This window comes from Eschrichtius robustus, chromosome 6, assembly GCF_028021215.1.
Source record: "Eschrichtius robustus isolate mEscRob2 chromosome 6, mEscRob2.pri, whole genome shotgun sequence".
NCBI lineage: Eukaryota > Metazoa > Chordata > Mammalia > Artiodactyla > Eschrichtiidae > Eschrichtius > Eschrichtius robustus.
Window position 1 is genome coordinate 92,951,492 of NC_090829.1, and position 25,717 is coordinate 92,977,208.

General features: G+C 35.9%; 1 protein-coding gene across 4 annotated transcripts in view; it reads left to right on the plus strand.

The window, feature by feature from the left end:
* The window catches only part of LOC137766472 (uncharacterized), a 738,098-nt gene extending 715,751 nt beyond the window's left edge, over window positions 1-22,347 (plus strand). For all 4 annotated transcript variants that reach the window (XM_068546810.1, XM_068546808.1, XM_068546809.1 and 1 more), the window contains one exon: window positions 22,074-22,347. In XM_068546810.1, coding sequence (XP_068402911.1) covers window positions 22,074-22,322 — 249 coding nt within the window. In that variant the 3' untranslated portion in view covers window positions 22,323-22,347. The remainder of the gene's footprint in view (window positions 1-22,073) is intronic.
* Window positions 22,348-25,717: the final 3,370 nt, after the last annotated feature.

Consider the following 25,717-nt stretch of genomic DNA (forward strand, 5'->3'; position numbering starts at 1 on the left):
ATTGTATTATCAGTGTTCTTTTCATGTCCTGATATTACTCTTCTCTTAGATGTATGTATTACATATTTTTAAACAGTACTTTTGCTTGTCTTTTCATTTATTAACAATTGTCTTTTGAAAAGCAGAGTATTCTTTATTTTATAAAGGCAAATTTCTCAATGATTAATGTATTTTGTGCCCTTAGAAGTCTTTCAATTTTATTCTTCTTTTATAATTCTGTTGTGGTTATTCTAGGTCTTTTATATTTTTATCTACATTTTTTAAAACAATTTTGTCATTTTCCGCCAAAAAAGCTTGCTTGAATTTAGATTTGAATGGGCATGAAATCTATAAATCAACTTATTGATGATTAACCTATTTTGAATCTTCTAATCCATGAACATTGAATATCTCTTCATTTATTTAAGTATCCTCCCTGGCTATGCTGATAAATATTCAATAACCTGCTCTCTAGACTATACAGCTCTCATGTGTAGCATTTGCCAATTTCTGTGCGATAAATAATCCTATAACTCATTTCTAGTAGTTACTGGTGTGATATGACTGAGCACGAAGCTGGGAAAGCCAGTAAATGGGCTTCAATATACCATGAGGGCTTCACTAATCTAGTGGAGTGATCTTGTACATTGTTTATTAAATTTATTTTTCTAATAATTTTATGTTTTGTGGTTATCATAAGTGGTACATGTAATTTAATTTTATTTTGCAAATGTTTATCTCTAACATAATAAGAATATTATTTATTTTTATATTATCCTGTATTCTGTTACTTTGTTTTATTCACTTATTAATTCTAGCAAGTTTTTCTGTAGTAAGAATTCTTTAGGTATGAAAGGAATTATATAATCTATTAATAGAGACATCTTTATACCTTTTATGTCATTTTCAGCTTTATGTTTTTGGTTTTTCTTGTGAAAACCAATACTTACACATAGAATTTGCAATTTTCATCTGTCCAAGAATAAGTCAAATACTACCCCCATTATGTAAATTAAAGTTTTATTTTTTGGGGGGGGGTGAGATACAGGTAGTATAATTTCTAACCCCAAACACATAAAATTTTATTATTAGAAATTTCCAAAGAAGACATGTACTTGTTTTTAATATGTCAGTGATTTTAGTATACTCATTATATTATGCACGCATCATCACTGTCTATTCTCAGAACATTTCTATCACCCCAAAAAGAAACTCTGTCCTTATTAGCAGTTAGTCCCAATTCTTGCCTCCTCCCATCCCCTGGCAACCACTAATCAACTTTCTCTCTCTATTGATTTGCCTATTCTAGATATTTAATATAAATGGAACTGTACAATATTTGGCCTTTTGTCTCCACCTTCTTTAATTTACAGTAATATTTTCAATGTTCATCTGTGTTGTAGCACATAACAGTACTTCATTCTTTTTATGAAATATCATTCTATTGCATGGAAATACCACATTTGTTTATCCACTAATCAGCTGATGGACCTTTGAGTTATTTCCACTTTTTGAGTATTGTGAATTAATGCTGCTGTGAACATGCATGTACAACTTCTTTTGAATAGATGTTTTCAATTCTCTTGGGTATAAAACTAGGAGTGGAATTGCTGGTTCATATGGTTATTTTACATTCAACTTTCTGAAGAACTGCCAAATGATTTTCCACAATGGCTGCACCATTATACATTTCCACCAGCAATGTATGAGAGTTCCAATTTGTCTATGTCATCACTACTATTTGTTATATTTTTGTTTTGTTTTTTCCTTAATAGCCATCCTAGTGGGTATGAAGTCGTATCTCATTGTGGTTTTGATTTTCCTTGTTACTAATAATGTTAAGCATCTTTTCATGTGCTTTTTGGTTATTTGTAGTATATCTTCTTTGGGGAAATGTCTATTTAAGTCCTTTAATCAATTTTTAGTTATCTGTCTCTTTGTTGTGGATTGTAAGACTTATTTATACATTTTGGATATTAGACCTTTATCAGATAGTTTGCAAATACTTTCTTTCATTCTGTGTCTTTTCACTTCCTTGATCATGCCCTTTGACACACAAAAGATTTTAATTTTGATGAAGTCTAATTTATCTATTTTTCCTTCTGTTGTTTGTACTTTTTGTGTTATAAGACTATCATCTAATTAAGGCAGGTTTTCACCTATATTTCCTTCTAAGAGTTTATAGATTTAACTATTACATCTAGGCCTTTGATCCATTTTGAGTTAATTTTTATACATAGTATGAAGTAGGATTCCAAATTCATTCTTTAGTATGTTGATATTCACTTGTCCCAGCACCATTTGTTGAAAAGACTATTCATTCCCCATTGAATGGTCTTGGCATCCTTGTGGAAAACGAATTGAACGTAAATGTGTGACTTTATTTCTGGACTCTCAACTCTAATCCTTGTGCCATTGTTCTATGTGTCAATCCTAGTGTCAGCTCCACCTTGTTTTGATTGCTGTAGCTTTGTACTAAGTTTTGAAATCAAGAATGTAAATCCTCCAACTTTGTGTTTTTCAAGATTGTTTTGTCTATTCTATGTTGGAGGAGACATATGCTTTTAAAAATTCTTTCTGTTTTCCTGGAACTGAGACCAAGACTGGAAAATGCTGCCATTAACTTTCTGCAGGTTGTGTTTTTGTCCTGGCTAATTCATCTGAGCATGCCCTTCTGTGCAATATCTCTGACCCCAATTGGACCCAAGACTTTTTTGCCTCTTCCCAGTCTTATTACCTTTTAAAATCCAGGTCCTACATTTATGAAGACTCAGTAGCACACATAATACTTAATGGTGAAAGACAAAATGGTTCCATCCTGCATTCATTTCCTAAGGCTGCTGTAATATATTAGTATAAACTTGGCGGCTTACAACAATAGAAATTTATTCTCTCATAGTTCTGAAAGTCAGAGCCTATAATCAACATGTCAGCAAGGCCTTGCTCCCGCTGATGTTTCTAGGAAGAAACCTTTCTTGCCTCTTTCAGCTTCTGGTAGCCCTTGATATTCCTTGGATTGTGGTATCCTAACTCCTATCTCTGCCTCCATCTTTACATGCTTGCTTCCTGTGTGTGTGTCTCTGTGTGTAATTTTCCGTCTCCTATAAGGATACTGTCATTGGATTCAGGGTCCACCTTAATTCACTCTATCTCATCTTGATTCTTACTTTATTACATAGGCAAAGATCCTATTTCTAAATGATGTCATAATCTGAGGTCCCAGGTGGATTTGAATTTTGGAGGAACACTATTTCACCCACTATGCACCCTAAAATCAAGAAAAAGTCAATGTAGATGTTCAGCATTATACTGGGGGGGTGGGGTCCTAGCCAGTGCAATAAGGCAAGAATAAGAGGCACACAAATTAAAAAGGACAAATAAAATTGCTTTTATTTTGCTTTTATTATGAATTGATTGTGTATGTGAAAAACATAAGGAATTTATAAAAAAGCTCATAGAACTAGTAAGTGTTAAGGAATGTTACACAATACAAATCAATATTTAAAAAAATGTATTTCTGTAGTTAGGCAATGAACAATTGAAAATTGAAAGTAAAATTAACATTTACAATACTGTAAAGACATGACAAAAGTTAACATTATATTTATCAAAAAGCATATAAGGCCCATATACTGAAGATTACATTTCTTATATTTAGGACTAAACATTATGCAAAATATTCAGCATTCAGAGATTGGTAAGTGTTGGTGATGCCAATCTTAACACACTTACTAAATATTTTGGTTTGTTAGCTTTAAACATTTTTTTAGGTTTCTGTTTTTTCAATCTCTATTGATTTCTGGTAACTACCAAGGCATTACAGAAGCAGGCGGCATTATTATTTTTCACTAAAATCATATCTTGCCTTATTCTAAATGTAAACAGGGTATAAATAAATGTATTAAAATATTGTATAGAAAAAGGAACATAAGATTTTCATTAAAAATGTGCCACTTGAAATTTTTTCCAGCTTTATTGAGGTATAATTGACAAAGAAGATATTTAATTGGTGCAATGTGATGATTTCATATATGTATACATTGTGAAAGATTCCCCTCCATCGAGTTAAACATATCCATCACCTCACTTATGTGTCTATCTATCAATTTATTTTAAGAACATTTAAATTCTACTCTCTTAGGAAATTTCAGTTATTCAATACAGTGTTATCAACTATAGTCACCATGTTATACATTAGGTGCTTGAACCTTATTCATTTTATAACTGAAAGTGTGTACCCTTTTACCAACCTCTCCCTACTTCCCCAACAACCACCCCCCCCCAGCTTCTGGCACTTTTCTACTCTCTGTTTATATAAGTTCAAAAATGGTTCACATTGTTATAGTAAGGAGTGGTATTTTTTTGATTGTATATGACCAAAGAAAGAACATAATTCTCAGAAGTTCATGAATTCAATATATAGCTATTGTCTCCTATATCCTAAATACTGAATTAGAACCTGGGCATTCAAAGGTAGACTGAAGGAGATTATAGCTGAAAAATTCAGTATATAAAAATAATAAAATAAGCTTCATTTTTATGAGAATACATACACTTAAAACACAAAGAGAGTGATGGGGGAGGCTGTAAGGTGAAAAATATAATTCTTCCTAAGCAAGCTTGCAAACAAAAGTATTAGCTTTAGTCCTCTGTTTTAGTCCATATGTTTGGTAACAAATAAGTTGAAATGAAATTCTCTTTACAAATAAGTAGCTATCCTCTTACCTTGAAAGGAAAGAGTTCTTAGAGAAAAGAAAACAAAATAGATCCAAACCATCTATTAAAATACCAAGAAAAACTGGAAAAATAATTCAGAGAGATGCTTCTCTATTAACTGAAAATTTTCATGTTACTGGACTTTTCTTGAGGAGTATGGATAAACTGCCCATTTTAGTGTTATCCCAACTCAGCAATGTTGATCTGGCCTCCAAAGCTTAGTGTGAGAACAGAAAAGACATTTCCTGAGCCTGAGCTATATAACTTCCTACAATTCCTCCAGAATCCAGCTGCCTCATAAAATATTCTTAAGATGACAAGTTGTTTGTTATGACACTTTTAAGAGCTTTAGTGTATCAACTTACAGATATATTGGTCATTTGGATGCCCTGGTCTTTCAGAGATTTTAACTGCTCCCAGTACTTAAAATGTGAACTCCTCTTTGAATCGACTAAGAAAGTCATTTTTTTTTTCTTTTTGTACTGTTTCACATAGTCTAGTGATTAGTGGCTGGTTGGTCTTTGACTAAATTGATTCTATGTTTCATCTTAGTGTCTTGAAGTGTGATACGTAGGAGCAATTGTATTACCTAAAATATGGCAGAAATATTTCTCTAAATGTGCCATTGATTTAGCTGGAATCTAGAAATTAGATAATTTTGATAAAATAATCAAATGTACAATGATTTTAAAATGACTATTTTTTGTTGGTCACCTATTAATAATACCCAATTGTTTCCAATCCTCACCTAACCCTTTGCCATTAGCTACTTGTAAGCAGAAGCTAGTAACATGACATAATTTGGATAGTTCTTGATTCTTGACTTCTTTCATCAATCTTCAGTTTTGATAAATCTCTCCCATCTCGGTTCCTTTTCAACCAGATTGTTAACAGCATTTTAGGCTTTTTATGGAACATTTTGCACATCTGTAAATTGTTCCATACTTTGCATGATGTCAGATGTACAAATATGTGAAGCACGTAAATCATTTTTGTAAATCATTTTCAGGAGGGAATGCAAGCTGAATTGTATTCCCAGTGAGGTTGATGGATTAAGGCTGAAATATGCATTTAAAAATTTGCATCCATGTTAACTGACGCATACATTTACTGCGTGGCAAGTTGAAATCAGAGCAGACTTCCATGGCAAAAGGTCAAAGAGAAGTGAGGCCTTATCAGTCTCTTCTACTGCAAACAAAGGAAATGCAGCTTCTCACTAGTGCCACTGCAAGCTGGGAGCCGAATATATGTAAAAATGGGAAATCTGTCAAACTCACCAGACTCCTTGATTTCAAGAAACAAACAATTACTGACCTGAAACTATTCTACTGCAAGCTCACGTGGGTTAACACGTTATCTTTTCCTACATGTCAGTGACAGTCATGGATCCTTATTTCTAATATTCACTTCTGTGTGCTTCATGAAACAGAATATTAAGAAGCACACAACTAGAAGTAATGGATGCATACGAAGACATTCTGTTTAGTTGGTACTTGTTTAGCCTTTTTCTCATCTCCAAACGGTGTCAGACAGGATTAATATTTAAGTTTTACAAAAAGAACTGGTTAGATTGACTGTCAAGGGTATCACTACTTTTTTTTTCTGTAGGCATATCTACACTAAGCAGTTTCCGAATCAATTTCTCTGGAAAATCTTTATTAGCAGGAATTACCCCCCAACCAAATGAGTTAGACAGAGATAGGAATATTAAATTGTTGGCACAGGAAACATTAATTATAAAAAATTATGTAACTTTAGAAATGTTATAAAACATGATTGAGGACTGAAGGCAATTACAGATACCTAGCTATCTGTCTCCCAATAATAATACCAAAAAATACAAGAAGAGGAAAAAAAAGCTAACAGAAATCATCCCCGCAGAGTAACTGGAAGACAGAGAATGCTGAAACTTCAAAACAACTATGAATAAAGAGAAAAAGATCACCAGTCCTAGTGTATGACCTAACACACTCTGACACATCCCTGCCCTGCTTCTAAGCTTTTTGGTGAGCAAAGGTAAACCATGAAAAACTACAGGGAAGACAGAAAAAGAAAATGAGAGAAGGGACCTAAAGTTGATCTAAAATTATTGTATGAAAGACTAGACCATTCTAAGTCTGAAATTACTGAAAAAGCTCTGGGCAGTTAGGAGCGTGAACCATAGGGAAGGGACCACAGAATATTTATAAATTAGAGGGGTATCTTTAAAAGGTATAGCTTCTGGGGCAGAAGAAGGAATACAAAAAGGGAGAAATACATTTTAGCCATTGGGTGGTGAAGGGGGAAAAAAGCAGAAGTGGGAAATGCAGGGTACTATGAATAAAAGGGAACTCATCAGCCCTTTCCCCCCTACCAGACAAACAAAATCTGCTAAAATATCTGGACGTTGGTGAAATAGGAAACTTTAACAAACAACCCAATACCATAGAAATTAGGAAAGGTAAACAAATCCATATAGAGTCCCTGGTTCCCATGGGAGGATGTGATTGGCTTGTTTGAATAATTCCTCCGCCTGGCAGGGAACTGAAACCTCAGGTATAAGCAGGAACTGCACCTGCTCCCGTGATAAGGAGGTCACTGGGTTAGGGCACAGAGTGAGGAGGGAAACTTGTCATTAGGCTATTTGAGCCATCCTGATTTTACCAGACGTCAAGGCAGCACATAATATTGAGCCTTAATTTTAGGTCATCCATGACATACAACCACACCAAAGAGAATTGGGAAGAGATGAACTAATCTAGAAGAAATTGGAAAGAAGTGTTTTGACTCAAGACTAAAGAAAAATAAACCATTTCAGTACTATACTCTAGTTATTAATATTTTCTTTTCAAGGGTATGGGTTATCAATTCTGAAAATATTTTTGTATAGTAGGATTGAACAAATAAGCAAATTTATTGTAGATAATGAATACCAGGTGACTCACTGATGGAGGAAGATGATATAGATAAATGATAGATAGATAGATAAGGAAAATGGGAAGGCTTGAAAGAACTCTGATGGATTGGAATATGAGGTAGGAGTGTCAACTCACAGGATACATAGATAGATTGATAGGTACATAGATACACATGTAGAAAATTAAATGTAGATGTGTATACATGGGTTAGTGTGTATAAATATATTTTCTAACTTTCTCTGTGGAGTGCCTAGAAGAAATGCAATGAAATCTCTGTAGTAAAGAGCACACCTAGTGCTGAGATTATGGTTTCTAAAAGTCATTCGCTAATAATGGAAGCCAGTGCTCCTTGGAGAAGTAGTTGCTTCCAGGACTAGGGCAAAAAAAAATATGAGAAGCTTGGAATATCTTGTGGTGCCAGAAAATAAGGAAGTGTTGAAAGCGGTTGAAGATGTTTTGAAAGGAACTCTCAATTGCCAAAGCTGGAACATTTTGAGCAAAAGAAAAACAATAATGATAGAATTTATAACATAATTATAACGTATAATGTAACTTTACAGTGGAGACGTGGTAAAAATCACCTTAACCAAGTGACAAAGTTTAACCTGCATCAACATCATCTACATCATATATCTCCTGATAGAATGCACTGAGAAGGCTTCACCACTTTTGTGGTATTTTTGCCAACATACATAACCTCACTCTAATCGTGAGAAAACAGACAAGTCCAAGTTAAATAAAATAACAAGCCAGTACTCTTCAAAAGTGTCAAGGTCATGAAAGACAGGAACTGTGAGACTTGTGGACACTAGGGAGACACAAGTAAATACAATGTGGAATCCTGGGTTAAATACTAGAATGGAAAAAAAGGAGTTTAGTGACAAATTAGTGAAATTTGAATAAGATGTGTGTTTAGTTAATAGTATTGCATCAGTGTTAATTTCCTGATTTGATAATTGTACTATGGTTTATAAAAGATATTAACATTAGGGGAAGCTGAGTTAAAACTATAAGTTAAGATAAAAGCCAGTATGGAAAGGAAAATCAAGAATCATCTTTGAGTGTGAAAACGGTCCCTTAAGCTGAGATAAATCCAAATACATATTAGAATTATAGAAGGAGCCCTATCACTTGCAGAGAACAGTTTAATAATTTTATGTCTATGGCATTGCCTCTTAGGTTATATGCTTTCCAAAGCAGCTTATGATAGAGGTGTGTCATCTGTCTTCGTCATACTCAACTTATCAACCTCATAAAGATAGTGAGTCGGGGCTAAATTTAAGAAATATACAATGTTGTCACTTTCTATATGGGGCCAAATTAGAAGGGAGTGTAGGTTTTAAATTACCCATACATTCTATCATCTATCTATCATCATCTATCTAGGTGAATAGAATCTAGATAGGTAGATAGATACTTAGATAGACAGATATGTAGATACATGATAGATAGGATGTATAGGATAGATGCAATATAGATATAGATATTGATATAAATATAGACGTATATAGATATCTATATCTATGATGTTATAGTATAGTACAGTCTTCTAACTCTTCATTAGCAAATATCTTTGTGAATCTCAATTTTTCCCCAAGGCTTTTCAGGAAAGTCATTATCACCTTGCCTGTCCTTTCTAGCAATGCAGTTAGCTGTTTATTGTAGGTCAGGAAATCCTTGAAACTATTGACCTAATCCTTCAAAAGGTCTCACCATCCAGCATTGAATATTTCAGGTTTTTCTGTATCCACTGCTTGGGATATACTTGTACTGATACTGAGTGAAAGAGCAGGTGCAATTTCAAGAGAATTCAAATGGGTCTTCTTTTTTCTCTATGCTCCTCTCTTCTTTTTCATTCTGTATTTCATGATCCCAAGTTATGCAGCAGCATTAATGACACTGAGGCAGACTCCTGAGGATTACTCTTATCTTTATTAAAATGCAGAGTACCCATTACCTCTGCATGGTAACAGTCATTGCAAGTTTATGGAGTACAGTTAATCAGGGATTACAGCCTTCTGTCAGTAGACCAGTCCAAAGATGTAGATCTCATCGTCCTGTGAGCCCAAGATGGTGTTGGAATGTGGAGGTCTTGTCAATTCCACTAGGCCCCTCCTCCCTGTAAAATGCACGGAGTCAGAATTCTTTTCAGTGGCCTTGGTAGAGAAAAGGTTGGAAATCTCATATATTCATTATGTGCTAGGCAGATAAATGCTCAATCAATGTAAACAATAATGATAAGCATCATTATAGCTAATAGAGGATCACAACCCTTGTCTAATTGTCTGCAAAATTTTACAAGTGATATTAAATTCTTTTAAATGTGTTGGATGGTAAATACGGCAATGCTAATTGCCCAATTTACCTTCTCTATAGATATGTCATTTTATAGTTTGGTCATCCTTGCTGTGATGGCCAGTAATATAGAGGATACTATACTTTTCTGTAGATCCATATCCTGACCCTTAATTAAGGTATCATTCTGTTTCTTTTGGTCTGCTATTTTAAGTATCTGGTTCCATGGTAATGACATTTTTAGGGTCTCTGCTGTAATGATAAAAACTGAGAATCTTATGGAAATCTTCCTGTGAAAAATCTCTCCTTTTTTGGAGTAATACAATAATAAATATCATTCCTCTATCAAGGCCATCAAAATGTGTCAAGGGAAGGAGTATCCAATATTTCATAATTTAACTTCTGGTAAGGTAAAAATGATAAGAATCTAAAATAAAATGAATTCTGTGGAATAAAATTTGAAAAATTCATGTTTTTAAAGCAGGTCCTTGAATTCTTTTTTTTTCTTGAATTCTTTTTTAATGTTTCTTCATTAGATTGATAGGCTCTAGACTTCTTTGCTAACAGACTTTATCATAGGCACATGTAATTCATCATTGCTCTTGCATGTAATTCATCATTGTTCTTGCTCTCATTAATCTTTTTTTCCCTTTTCTCTGAAATAATACCTCCTGCTTTAGCTCATACATTTTGAAAACAATGAAATGATGTTCCATCAAGTTGATCTATGTGTCCCAAATGTGTTTAAGGTCGTTTAAAGTCTTTGTCACTTACCCATCTTTTGAATACTTTTTTTCTAAGAGGATAGAAGAATATATATTCTGTGCTACTTTTCCTTTTCAAGGGATGTTTATGACCTGATTTATAAAATGAAACACAAAAAAATGAAGAAAAAAAAAAGAAACTGAAATTTAAATAGAATTTTATATTATTGTTCTGTTTATTTAAAATAGTATAATACTTAAAAGAAGAAAGGAAAGGAAAGAGGAAGTGAGTGAGAGAAGGAAGGAAGGAAGAATGGGGAGGGAGGGAGGGATAAAACTTGAATTGAAATTGAGCATAATCGGAAAGGAAAGGAAAGTACCCTTTTTTGAATATCCTTCTGATTGAATAGCTATGGAATATAAACTACCTGAAGATGAATCATTCATTAATTTTTTTCTTAGATATGATGTTAGTACTTCGGAACTATTTTTAACATGTTACATTCGCACATTAAGAAGAAAAAATCAATTTTTTGTTCAAACTTATGTTATAAACTTGCACATGAACATAGTAGATAATAAGCTCCTCATAATTTATAGGTGGTGAGATTATGAGTAGTAAGACTTATATGAATGCTTATTTGCATACAAAGATGATCTTCAATAAAATTAAGGAAAAATATCAGGACAGTGAATTACAAGTAGAAATAAAGAAAGCTTTATTGTTTAGAGTTTCTAAAAAATCAGTTCTTAAAATAAGTATGTGTAATTAATTTAGGCAAATGGGAAGTATAGTCAATATAGTTGTCCTTTGGTATTCACTGGGTTTTGGTTCCAAAACCCCCTCAGATACCAAAATTTGCAGATGACCAAGTCTCTTATTTCTGTATTCTTTAAATCAATTCTAAATTACTTATAATACCTAATACAAGGTATTATATAAATAGTATGTAAATATTTGTAAATACAATGTAAATCCTTTATAAATAGTTGCCAGTGTGTGGCAAATTCAAGTTTTGCTTTTTGGAACTTTGTGGAATTTGTTTTTTTTTTTTGGAATATTTTGATCCATGGTTGGTTGAATCCATGGATACAGAATATGGGGATAAAGAAGACCAGCTGTATATTAAAAATTCTCACAAATTAGAAAAGAATAAGCTACTTAACATAAAAATGAGAACAACAGGTAATCCAGAGAAAATTGAATGCAAATGACTAATTAAAATCACAAGTAGGCAACAGTGCTGTTGCTATGTCACTTTTAAGGTAAGCAAAAACTAGGAAAAGTCATTGCATCCATTGCTGGAGGATGCAGGAAAATGGCTCCTCTCATGTAATACCAGTGAGACTGCAAGTCAGCATACATTTTTTTGGAAAGAATTCTATCAGCATTTAAATTAAAGTTTAAACTATCGTACTCTGTAACCCAGCAACACCACTTCTGGGACTCTAAACCATAAAACTAAAAGTAAGATATATAAGGATATAGGATATATGTAAAAAGATATTTCTTTTAAGTGGTTTTTTATGTCAAAAAACCTGCAGAAGCCTGAATATTAAGTAGGGAATGGTTTACTAAATAATATATTTCATACTTTCTCTTTTTCTGTTTTTCTTATCTCTCTCTACCTCTCTGTCTCTAGCTCTGTATCTCAGTCTCTATCTAACTATATATAAATCTGAAAATAAAGTCATGATATTTGCAATCACAAAAAAAAGTTGAAGTAAATATATTGGGATATTATCCTATTTTTGTCAAAACCAAATCTATATATTTGTACATATAGAGAATGATCTGGTCTATACATCCCACATCAAAATATTTCTTGCAGTGACTAGACTGAAGAGAAGTATGCAGGAGGGTACCAAGTTTTTCTTTACACATTGCTGTCTTACTTGATTTGTTAAATCAAGCATTATTAACTTTGTAATAAATTTAAAAAACACAAAAATCAGTTTAAAAATCAAAGTCTTTCTCATCCACATTCTCCTTTCTTTGGTTAATTATTATATTAGTCTTCTGCTGTACCAGATGCTATGTAACGACTTTGAGAAGGCGCATTCAGGCTGTACCCTGGAGTAGATTTAGTTCTAATTCTGCCAGTCAGGGACTGTTCTGGCCACTTGAAAGTTCTTTCTTTTTGGTATTTTTCCTAGCCTATATGTTTCTTTAGGTAAATTCAATCTATAATAGTGATTCTCAACATGGTGTCAGAAGGACATATCAGAATTACCTGAGGAGTATTCATCCACATATATCCCCCTCTGCATTTGATACCCAACCGTCCCAACCCATAAGTGGTCAATACTATGGTGAGGACTGTTACTAACAAGAACGTGCTTCATGACTTAGTATGTTGGATTGGGAAAGGTTTGGGAGCCACTGATCCATAAAATGCTCATGCAGAGCACCCGAAGTCAGAGATGCTCAGTCCTCTTCAGCAGGATAGATGCATTCACTCCAAATATAAAAACATCAAATTGAAAATAAGAATAATTTAATTCTTAACTGCCATTTTAAAGCTATCATCACAGACTTTTGGACTGAAAGAGAATTCTTCATTATATAAAAGGGCAACTATAAGTCAAGAGGGTAAAGTGACTTGATCGTTTTCTCATAAGTTGATGGTTAACTGGGATGTGCTTAGATTCTAGAAGTTCCTAGGACTTCCCTGAAGGAGATATGAGGGAGATTATTTTTGTCTGAAGAGGTGGCTCAATCCAAGCCTGAAGAGGAAGGAGGGCCCTTTAGGCACCCAGAGTGGTCTTCCTTAGCTGTATCTTTAATTCTGCCTTTTTTTAAATAGGGAATTTTAGTACACTTTTAGCAGGGAAACTCTTGCTGAGCTGAGTTCTCCATTACTTTCCTCCCTGATGCTGTTGGAATTGAAGACCCCAGGCAGTGTGACACAGACAGTGTCACTGTGATCCAGGCATTCTGTCATTAGGGTGGTCTGTACCATTTCTAGTATGTGAGCTACTTTTCAAGAACCGGTAAACCCGTGCCTTTGTGCACATACCTTAAGGTCTAGGATTTGAGTCCCACGAGAAATATATTCCCAGTGCTGTGTTCTGTGCAGCTCAGAGTCCTGAGACCTGGAATGTTTCAGACTGGCAGGCAAGGGAGATAAACCTGCTGGCCAGCTGGTGTTGAAAGAATACAGTGTTATATCAGGCATATATTCAACTCAGACAGCTTCTTCGCCGTGGAGCCCACAGCCTTGATGCTGGATTCTTGGCAGCCAGCACCCCCCATTTAACGCCATGGATGTAGAGAGAGAGCAATTTTTGGCTTAGCTTCTGTAACCCCTTCCCTGGCCAGTGGGGTGGGGTTGTGCTAGTGGTTGCTAGTTGGCACCCAGAGTACCGTCCAGGGGCTGGAGCCAGCAGAGTAACCTTGTGGGTGGAGTCAAAGGTCAACCTGTCCACAGTCTCCTATGGGAGTGCTGAGTCTGAGTCTGGCAGGGGACCATGTGATGTCTGCTATTGAATGAGACAGGAACATGGCAAAAGACATGGCAGTCAAGGCACAAAGTCAAGTAAGACCAGACATAAGGGCAGATACTGAGAAAGGGTTAAACAAAGGAGGATGGAAGAAAGCCTGCAACAAGACAGAAGCCAATTATAAACGTCTGTAGCCACTGGGTGAATGTGTCCATTGCATGTAAAGGAGTATTGATGTTAGGAGTCCATATCATCTCATTTTGCTTCTCACAGAAATCTTTCAAAACAGTGAAGGAACTAAAGGGCCGAGAGGTTGGGTGACTTATCCAAGATAAGTCATCCAGTTGACAAACAGAAAACACAAACTTAAAGCCTAGATCTTCTGATTTCAGATAAACTCCTTAGGCTGTAGTTTCCATTTGGTAACATTCTTCTTCTTCTCTTCCTCTAAAAATTATCTTTAATTTTTGATTAAGAAAAAGCTTTATGTATAATTATAAAATTTTTGCTTTTTTTCCCAATTTTTGGATGGAAAGAGTAAGGAACAGACACTGAATATGCTCCAGGTCTATCATCTTCCTGACTATGGCTGGTTATACAGTAGGTTGGACAGTGTGATTATGAATATCTGTGAGTGTTTTAGAGAAGATATCACACTGCTTATAGTCTCCTTATAATAACACATTTTAAGAATATATGTAACAAATCAGTTTTCTTCCTTTAAAGATTATACCTGTGCATCTCTTTCCTTTAAATTATTTTGACCAGTATTATCCAATGTCTGTATCCTAATGTCTCTGGCTTTTCAATTTGAGGTCCAAACATCCATGTTCAGCGTTTTGCAGTGGGACTTTGAGTAGATTTGAACCTCAATATTCTCTCAGTTCTATCAGCACAGCTCCTTAAGGAACTGCAGGCAGCTCAAATCCTGTGTGAACTTGCATAGGCATTACTACATGTGCTTCCTCTACCTGATAATAATAGCTATGAATCTTCACTAATATTTATTGAACATTTTATCTGTGCCAGACACCATACAAAGAAGCATTCATATTTTCCTCATTTAATCCTCACAACTGTACTATAAAGTATTATTTTCAATTTATATATAAAGAAACAGGCTCAGAGAGGTGAGGTAACTCTCACAAGATAAGACAGTAATTTGGCCAGACAGGTTTCAGATCAGGTCTACTTAACTCTGTAGCCCATACTCCATCATGCTTTGTGGAAAGAAAGAAAAAAAAGGATATTTAGTATTGTGAAAACCTGCATAATATATAGAAAGCTACTTTAAAAATGTGGGAGGATATCTTGAAAAGCAAGTCTCATCTTATCTTGAAAAGCAAGTCTCATCTTATTCTGTTTTAATCAACAGAGTAAAACAAAAGTACATATGCATTGCTTCCTTGGAATATTTTCCTGTAGTGATCTCTAATGATTTCTCCCTGCCTCATGCAGAGAATTAATCTGGTCTCCCAGACTGTGGAGATGTGGTTTTGTATTATATGGTTTTTTTTTCTTAAAAATAATTTTTATCCTCTAGTTGAACTGAAGTGATTTGTAAAATAGCAAAGGGCTGTGCAACATTCCAGAACAGCAAGGGAATTCTCTTGCTGGGAGCAACATTCTAGAACAGCAAGGGAATTCATGTGGGAAGTTAGTGGCTATGAGTGAAAATAAAATAGTGGCTAAATCAGCTGTTGGTGTGTGAAATTGTAAGAAGATGATTGGATCTGAAAATTCCAACTCATGCTTTCAGTTTTGGGTTTTTTTTTTTTTTGAATATTGAAGAAAGAAATAAACTAATATTTACTGAAGGCTGTCTGGGTCTGGTATTATACTAGGTAATTTTCACAAAAGTTTCTAATTTACTGCACTCAAAGAACCTTTTGTGAAATGCCTTATTATTCCTATTTTACCGAAGAAGAATGCAAGATTTTGCAGTTAGAATATGGCAAACCCAGGAATCAAATGTATGTCTTTCTGACTTCAAAATTTGAAATTATTAGCCATGTGGAAATTTCACAGATGCATAACCTGACTCTCCCTCAAATTATTTCAACTTCGAACTTCTAATAGAAGTTGCCATTCTGAGAATCTGAACAACCCCAGTGAAAAGAAATTATGAAACATTTCTCCAATTTCTCCAGAGTTATTTGGCTGGAATATTACACATAGAAAACTATACATATGGCTATTGATTTTGTTATTACATTGATAAAACCCAGTTTCAATAGTGGCTCTCTCCATGTCTTAGACTGCCAGTAAGATACCCAGCCACATAGTAGGTAAGGTATCAGTGTTTATTAAACTGAACTAAAATCTCTATCTTCTAAGAACTAGTAGTCTCTCTGTTTGATATAGGAACCATTTCAGAATCCATATGTGATCTGGATTACAACTTTGACTTCCTTTATAAAATCCCAGCCCTTCTGACAGATTTCTGCTGCTCTGAATTTCCTTTAGTTCCACATTACTCTTACTACTTCTTCATTTAGAAACCTACAAAGGTGGTCTTTTGCCTAACTACTTAAACACCTTTTCTTAGATTTCAGTCTTTAATAATCTATCCTACCATAACCAGCCAACTTGAGGATAGAAGGATGGAAAGGAACATTTGGGTGAGAAAAGAAGGAAAGAGAAGCAGAACACTACTATTATGAAAGATTTTGGCTTTAAAACTGTTGGTGTGAGGCTTGTGTGACTATTTTTAACTCTCTGAGTGATATGTCTGTGCCTTGTTAGTCTGAAAGAAAAATTTACTGCTTTTCTCATTTACTCTTCCCTACTTTCTCCATCTCCATTCACATACTTGGTCACTCTCTGTGGACATCCTGCCTGGTCTCCTGCCCACTAGTGGAAAGATCCCTGTCTATCCCCAAATTTGTCCTTAGGCCCTCCTCCCGACCCATTTCTCCAGTGTCCTTTAGTAAACACCCTTGGTCTATCTGGACCCTGAATACAGGATATAAAGAATGGAACTTTTATAAACTCAAGTGCAATATAATTAACAAAAATGAGATGGAGAGATATCATTGCAGTGAGAATGGGGTGCGGTATACTCAAGAAAATATAAAGCCAAAATTTGGTCCAGAGTTAATTTTTAACTCCCAAAGTTTCTTTAGGAACATTAGTTCTGAAACAAGATGATTGGATCCAAGTGAGCATTTCCAGATATGGATCAGAAAAAAGATGGATGAGGCTGGAGACTGATTCTTTTTTCTGGTATTTTTGTTGTTCTAACTGTTACTGTCAGACATCAGTATAGTATACCCAATAAGTCTACACTGGTGGTGCAGTAACTTCCCATACGATTGCAATTTGGAATTCATGCAGTAAAATACTGGATGGAGGCAAATAAAAGAAGGCTACTGCATGGATCGACAGATCCACCAGTTGTCAGCATGGAGTAAACTAGCAAAATGGCTTCTAACTCATTATCATCTTAATCAGTGACCCATCCACCGTGGCTCTTTGTGCTGTGGATTCTAGAGTGATCCCACACCAAGTGGGCTCCTCTTCTTTTCTGATTTCCTTCGAAGACCTTAGTTATACGTGGAAGTCATCTATTAAACTACTCATGTTTGGTGAGCTTTAGGCTTTACCATCTGTTTCCTACCCCATGTGGCCATGAAAATGGTGTCTCAAAGTCTCCAAGAATCAATAGAAATTTCCTTGTTGAAAACTGGTTTCATGGATCATTTATCTTCTGTTATTTCTGCTTTCACATAATTCTTGACCTATGCAGAGTCCTTCCTTTTGTGACAAACTTACCTGTATGTTTTTCAATCCAGCATTTTAGGATTTTAGTTAGAGAAGACTTCCAGAATTCTTATACTACCCCCTTGCCCCTGCTGCAAATGGAATCTGGGCTCCCTTGATGCTTCAGTTACTGAGGAGTGATTATTTTGGACCAAACTCTATCTTAGAACATTTCAGTAAAGTGATAAATAGTTGGTTTTTCTACTTAGAACACCTAAATTTTAATCATGGCTTCACAAGCTCTTGGCTCTTGAACTTGCGGAATTATTTATTGCTGAGCCTCAGTTTCCTCGTTTATGAAGTAACAATAATGATATTACCTTCCTCATAGGATTATTGTAAAGACTAGGTATGTGTAATGGGAAATGGGAGTGGCAAAAGAAGCAGACTAAAATATGATAGAGGGTATTGTGTTTTATTTCTCAAATGGCAGAACTACCATCTTCCCTCTGGAAAGGAAGCAACAGACAAACGTCCTAAAGCATAAGGGGTCTTATTTTACTGCTTCATTTACCATATACCGGGAATGGCTCTAGCTTTACTTAAAAAGAGACAGAAGTTAAAAAAAAAAAAAGAGAGAGAGAGAGGAAAAAATGCAACACCTAACATTTACTAAACATTAGTCATATGTCAAATTCAAAATGCTTAATATTAAGTATTATTAAGTCATCAAGACAATCCTCAGAGGTATATTCTATTCTTTCCCCATTATAGAGGTGAGGAAACTGAGACTCAGGTTAAGTGACTTGTCCAAAGTCACACAGTTAGAAATGAATAGAGATAATTTGACTTTTAAGCCTATACTCCTAATTAACATGCTGTTACTGCAGTGTTTATGTATGAAGTCAAGGGTCACAAATAATTTGTGTGAATATTCATATTTGAATATTCCTACTTCCTGATATTCATCCCTCCTCCACCAATAGTGTGCTTGACAGTATTTCACATTTCTATTGAAATATCCTTGTCTCTCTGAAGACTTTCCGAAGACTAGCAGAATTAAATATTCCCTGTTCTCTGCTCTCAGAGCATTGCACACAAGCTGATAAAACACACATCACCCTCTTTAGTTATTTCTCCCCTGCCCTCCATCCTGTGACTTCCTGAGTACGGAAGTGTTGCCTGATTTCCTAACACCCCTTTATGATCATCATTGTTATTATTATTGTTGCCCATATTGCTATTACTTTAATCATCAGAGATGAGCACAATATCTGGTATATTGGAAGGTCTCAATATTTGTTTTTTAAATGGACAGTCTATTAAAATTATTTTTCATACAATTAATAGTTTATTGAAAACCCAAGACCTTCTTACCTACTAATTTTTCATTACTGACTGTGGAGTTTTGAAATGTGTTTGCTTCTGGTCCATGCAATCCTGCTGCCTCTTGGCAGCCTTTCAAGGCACAGGAACCATGCCTCGTCTATTTGTGTTACACTGGTCCCCAGATCACCATAGGTTCCTAATAAATCTTCTTTCTAATCAGCTTTTGAAAATGGAGCTTCGTGCTTTTCTGCAGTCAGTTATGAAGATGGCTGTCACTAGAGCCTTCTCTTTAGCTACAACCACCTTCCCAGAATTACTTTTCTTTCCTCAGCTCCATTTATGAGACTGCAGCTCTCCAGAACCATATGTTGCAGCTGAATTGTGCTTTCCCCTAGTAGCAGGATATCATTTTTTTTAATACCATGTTATTTATTGGTCCCTTGATTATACAAGAAAACTAGGAATCTCACACATGTTAGCAACTGTAGCTCCAGGAGCTAAAGATTTACTACAGGCAAGCGTACGTTTATAAGCCAGTTTTCAGATCTCATCTCTTAACTTCCTGGCGATTTAGCAGAAGTATAACTAAGCCTGAAACTCGTGCACGCTCCAGAACTGACAGACATTCGTGTGTGTGTGTGTGTGTGTGTGTTGATCCGAATTAGTACATAATGGGAGAGAATGATGCTTTTAAATTTAGTTGTGTCTTTAATATTGTTACCAGTGTTACATGTCTGTGATCATTTTTCCCCTGGCAAACGTAGTCTTCATTACAAAATCCAGTCATGCAATTTGCATGCTTTGGAGATAAGGCTGAGGCTCTGTCAGAGCACTTAACCACAGGTGTAAAAATGTTGTGATTAAAAAGAGACTGCACATTTAAATAGGAGTAATTAGAAGTGAATTCTTAATTGCAAAGTTACACAAGCATTTATGCTTTGCTTTGTGATCCTGAGCCTTTGAAAGGTGCTATATAAATGCAAATTGCTTGTCACATCATTCATGCCATGTATTCATGACATTGAAAATGTGCATTTATACTGAACTAAGCTTAATAATAAAATACTAAATATAAAGTATGTATTAAATAGACTTACATTTCCATCAACCAAGAAAGTACATTTCTGTATTTTCCTTTTTAACAGGTACCTGGGCTGATGAGATGCAAGTTCTGTCTTTACATCTGATTAAGGGAATGAAGTATAAAAATAGAACTCTTCAGACTGATTAAACTACAAAACTGTAAACAGTCTTTTATAATATTATTATTGTAGCTTAACAGCATTTAAATTTTCTGAATGTGAACTCACATGTTGGTTGTAGTACTTTATTGCCTGTTGGTAATCTAAAGAAGACCTTCTTTCAAGATTTATAGATATGGTAATTTATCAGTTATTGGAATATTCCATTGCTATAAATATTTCAGCCTTCTTTATGACCTCTTGATATAATTCCCACATCAGGAGTTTTGGGTTGTGAATTAAGAAATGTAATTTTTATGAATATCAAGGTTTAAAACCACTTGGGAGAGAGTGAGAATCTCATCCTCACAAGATGGAGGCCAGAAAATGATAAACATCAGGTCCCCCTACACCCCATGTTTCATGTGTTTGTCAACAGAAAGAAATTATTTCAGGGAGGTGCTTCTCCGTCACTGATGGGTCATTATGTCATTTGGGGATCTCATTAAAGTATAGATTCTGATTCAGTAGATCTGATGTGGGGCCTGAGATTTTGCATTTCTATCAATAACAATCTTTCTTGTGATGCAGATGCTGCTGGTCTACAGACCACATGTGGAATAGTAAGGATTAAGGCAGGGCTCTGCAAACTTTTTCTGTAAAGAACCAGAAGATAAATAGCTTAGCCTTTGCAGGCCATAGGCTGTCTGTCACAGCTAGTCAGCTCTGCCGCTGAAGAACAAAAGAGTCATGGTTAATACATAAATAAGTAAGCATGGTGGTCTTTCAGTGAAACTTCATTTACAGGACAAGAGGCAAGAGGATTTGGCTCCAGGGCTGTAGTTTGCCCAGGGCTGTTTTAGGGAATTATGAGTGTTCTTTTTTTTTTTTTTTTTAATATATATCTCCTTTTTTTTTTTTTAAGATTGATTTATTATTTATTTATTTATTTTATTTATTTTTGGCTGCATCGGGTCTTAGTTGCGGCACGCAGGATCTTCGTTGAGGCCTGCGGGATCTTTCGTTCTGGTGCACAGGCTCTTCATTGTGGTGTGTGGGCTTCTCTCTAGTTGTGGCACGCAGGATGCATAGGCTCCGTAGTTGTGGCAGGTGGGCTTAGTTGCCCTGCGGCATGTGGGATCTTAGTCCCCTGACCAGGGATCGAACCCACGTCCCCTGCATTGTAAGGCAGATTCTTTACCACTGGACCACCAAGGAAGTCCCTACTATGAGTGTTCTAAGAAATTCATTTATATTCCAAAATTGCCCCCCTTCAGAGTTAACACAGCAGAGGCTAACTTAAATTTTTGAATAGTCTTCAGTGACAATCTGTCTCTGAAAGTTACTAATAGAAATCTATATAGACCCCATTTGCATTTATCCATCTTCCATTTTCTTCCCCTCCTGGTATCTTTGTCTTCTTTCCTCATTCTCCCAGTTGAAGAGCTCCAAGGCAACATTCAGTTCCCCATAACCAAAATCCACGGATGCTCAAGTCCTTTATAACAGGGATCCCCAACCCCTGGGCCACGGAATGGTAACAGTCTGTGGCCTGTTAGGAATTGGGCCACACAGCAGGAGGTGAGTGGCAGGTGAGCGAGAGAAGCTACATCTGTATTTACAGACACTCCCCATCGCTTGCATTACCGCCTGAGCTCTGCCTCCTGTCAGCACCATAACTAGATGAATTGATGAAATAGCAGAGGATATTGAGGCACAATTGTTAGAGAGGATTAATGTCACCGTGGTATGCAATCCAGGTTGACAAGTCTGCTGATGTTGACAACAAGGCAACAATGCTTGTTTTTGTGTGATATATTTTTCAGGAGGATGTGCATGAGGATATGTTATGTGCACTTTTGTTGCCAACCAACACCACAGCTGCAGAACTATTCAAGTCCTTGAATGATTACATATCAGGAAAACTGAACTGGTCGTTTTCTGTCGGTATATGCACAGACAGAGTGGCTGCCATGACTGGACGGCTCTCTGGTTTCACTACTTGGGTCAAAGAGGTCGCTTCTGAATGTGAGTCTACGCACTGTGTCATCCATAGGGAAATGCTGGCTAACTGAAAAATGTCACCTGAACTTAACAACGTTTTGCAGGATGTGATTAAAATTATCAACCACATTAAAGTACATGCCCTTAACTCATGTCCGTTCACGCAGCTCTGTGAGGAGATGGACACAAAGCACACACATCTTCTCTTATACACAGAAGTGAGATGGCTTTCTAAAGGTAGATCACTGGCCAGAGTTTTTGAGTTATGAGAGCTGCTCCAGAGATTTCTTTTAGAAAAACAGTCACCACTGGCAGCACATTCCAGTGACACAGAATGTGTCGCAAAACTTGCTTACTTGTGTGACATATTCAACCTGCTCAGCAAACTCAGTCTGTCATCACTTCAGGGGAGAATGACAGCTGAGTTCAAGTTGGCACATAAAGTGGCTTCATTCAAAGCCAAACTGGAATTATGGGGGCAACAAGTGCACATTGGGACTTTTGTCATGTTTCAAACATTAGCAGAGATTTTGAAAGAGACTGAGCCAGGGCCTTCTTTCTCCCAGCTGGTGCATGTTCACCTATCTCAGCTTTCAAAAGAGTTTGAGCATTACTTCCCAACCACAAAAGACCCCTGAACCGGGAAGGAATGGATCCGCGCGACCCATTTGTGAATAAGCCAGGTGAATTGACTTTGTCCGTGCTAGAAGAGGATCAGCTGCTTGAGATCGCAAATGATGGTGGCCTTAAAAGTTTGTTTGAGACAACTTCAAAGCTCCATACGTTCTGGATTAAAGTCAAGGCAGAATATCCTGAGATTGCCACAAAAGCACTGAAAAGCCTGCTTCCATTTCCAACATCCTATCTTTGTGAAGCAGGGTTTTCTGCAGTGACAGCAACCAAAACGAGATCACGGAGTAGACTGGACGTAAGCAACACACGTCGGGCGTCACTGTCTCCCATCACCCCCAGATGGGACCATCCAGTTGCAGGAAAACGAGCTCAGGGCTCCCCCTGATTCTGCATTATGGTGAGCTATATAATTATTTCATTACATATTACAGTGTAATAATAATAGAAATAAAGTGCACAATAAATGTAATGTGCTTGAATCATCCCAAAACCACCCCCCACCCCAGTCCATGGAAAAATTGTCTTCCGCGAAACCAGTCCCTGGTGCCAAAAAGCTTGGGGACCACTGCCTTATAAGTATAAAATGGTGTAGTAGAGCCGGCCCTCCAACCCTCCAGTTCTGCACCCACGAATTCAACCAACCTTGGATTGAATTTGATCCGGAATTGGTTGAATCCAATACTCGGTTGGTTGAATCTGTGGATGTGGAAGCCGCATAGCTGGAGCCCCGATTGTAAATATCAGATGTTATTGAGTCTCCTCAGAATCCTCAAGAGTTTCCTCAAAGAGCAGAGCAGAAGACCAATAGAATTTTATATTTATTGGATGATCTCTCCCTTGTTCTGTTTTCCACCTGGAATAATCCAAATTCTCAAATAAAGCCACACAAACAACCAGTGTTGTTTACCAAAGGTTAACTGTCCAATCAGATTATCTACATCCAATCCTTTTTTTTAATCTCAATCAAGATCACAGTCCTTCTTCTAGACAGACCTTTTTATCTTTCCAATTATCTAGCCTCCCTCAGTTCTTCCAATGGCTGTGTCATTTGACAACTCCAGAGCTGACATTTCATTACAGTGATCAGGTAGGCAGGTTTACTCTTCCCCAGAATGACCAATCTCGGTACTAATGTCTAAAGTACCCTTTACCTTATTTTTACCTTTCAGAGGAAATAAAATTAAGGAATGTGCCAAATTGTGTTAGAAATTTTTAACATTAACTACTAGGACTGTTAATATCACAGTAAAATACTAGGCTATTGATAGGGCATATTCATTAATTTCTCTAGTAAATAGTCAAGAACTTTGAAAGAATTTATATATAATTTATCTTTAAATACAAGATATAATGATTAAACAGTTTTAGTAGAAATAATGGATTAGGAGGTAAATAAACTATAGCCTGAGGGCCAAATAACACTCACTTCTAGTTTGTGTGTGGCCCACAAACTAAGATTGTTTTTGTTTTACATAATGGTTGAAAAGAAAATCAAAATATGAGTAATATTTTGTGCCACTTGAAAATTGCATGAAATTCAAATTTCAGTTTCCATAAATTAAGTTTTATTGGGACACAGCCACAGCTATTCATTTGTGTATTGTCTGTATTATCTATGGCTACTTTGGCACTACAGTGGCAGAATTGATTGCAGCAGAGGCTGTGGCTCTCAATATTTACTGTCTGTCCATTTACAGAAAAAAGTTCGGCAACCCCTAAGTTAGGTGAAAACATAACATGTCTTATGACTTATATCTATGTGCTTCACTAAAACTTGATTACTTTAACATCAATTAGTTAAAACAAAACTAAGAAGGTTAAGCACAATGCATGCGGTATTTGGAAGAATGGAAAAAATTGTTTAAAATATCTGGATCTTGTCTAGTTCACAATATAATAACAGATTTATAAAAATTAACACTTAACACATCCTTACTGTTTGTCAGGCATATGCTAAGAACTTGTGGGTCTTATATTTTATATTACAGCTAGTCAACTGGCATTATCTCACAACCCACAATTACCATTTGAAATAGGCACCATTGTGATCCTTATTTTGGCGACGAGGAGGTGAGACTTAAGTTAAATGACTTGCCCTATGTCACCCAACCAGCAAATGGCAAAATAAGATTTGAACAGAGACAATTTAACTCTTGAGATCAATATTTTAACCCTATAATATAGTTCATCAACATTTTACAAAGATAATACAGTTGTCCCTTGGTGTCTGTGGGGGATTGGTTCCAGGACATACCCCCCTCCCCAACAATACAAAAACTTGAGGATGCTCAAGTTCCTTATGTAAAATGGCATAGTACAGTTGACCCTTGAACAACTCAGTGGTTAGGGGTGCTGACCCTCCTCACATTTGAAAATCTGTGCGTAAATTAGAGTTGACCCTCTGTATCAATTCTTCTGTGTCCAAGGATTCAACCTTGGATCGTGTAGTACTGTAGTATTTACAACTGAAAAAAATCTGCATATAAATGGACCCGAGCAGTTCAAATCCTTGATGTTCAAGAGTCAGCTGTATTTGCATATAACCTATTCACGTCTTCCCATATACTTTAAATCATCTTTATATCTTCCATATACTTTAAATCATCTTTATACAATGTAAATGCTGTGTAAATAGTTGTAAACACAATGTAAATACTATGTAAATAGATGCCAGTGTGCATCAAATTCAAGTTTTGCTCTTTGGAACTTTCTGGATTTTTTTAAAAAATATTTTTGATCCGTAGTTGGTTGAATCTGTGGCTGTAGGACCCACCAATATGGAGGGCCAACTGTACCAATTTTCTTATACACATACTGATCAATTCAGTAACAT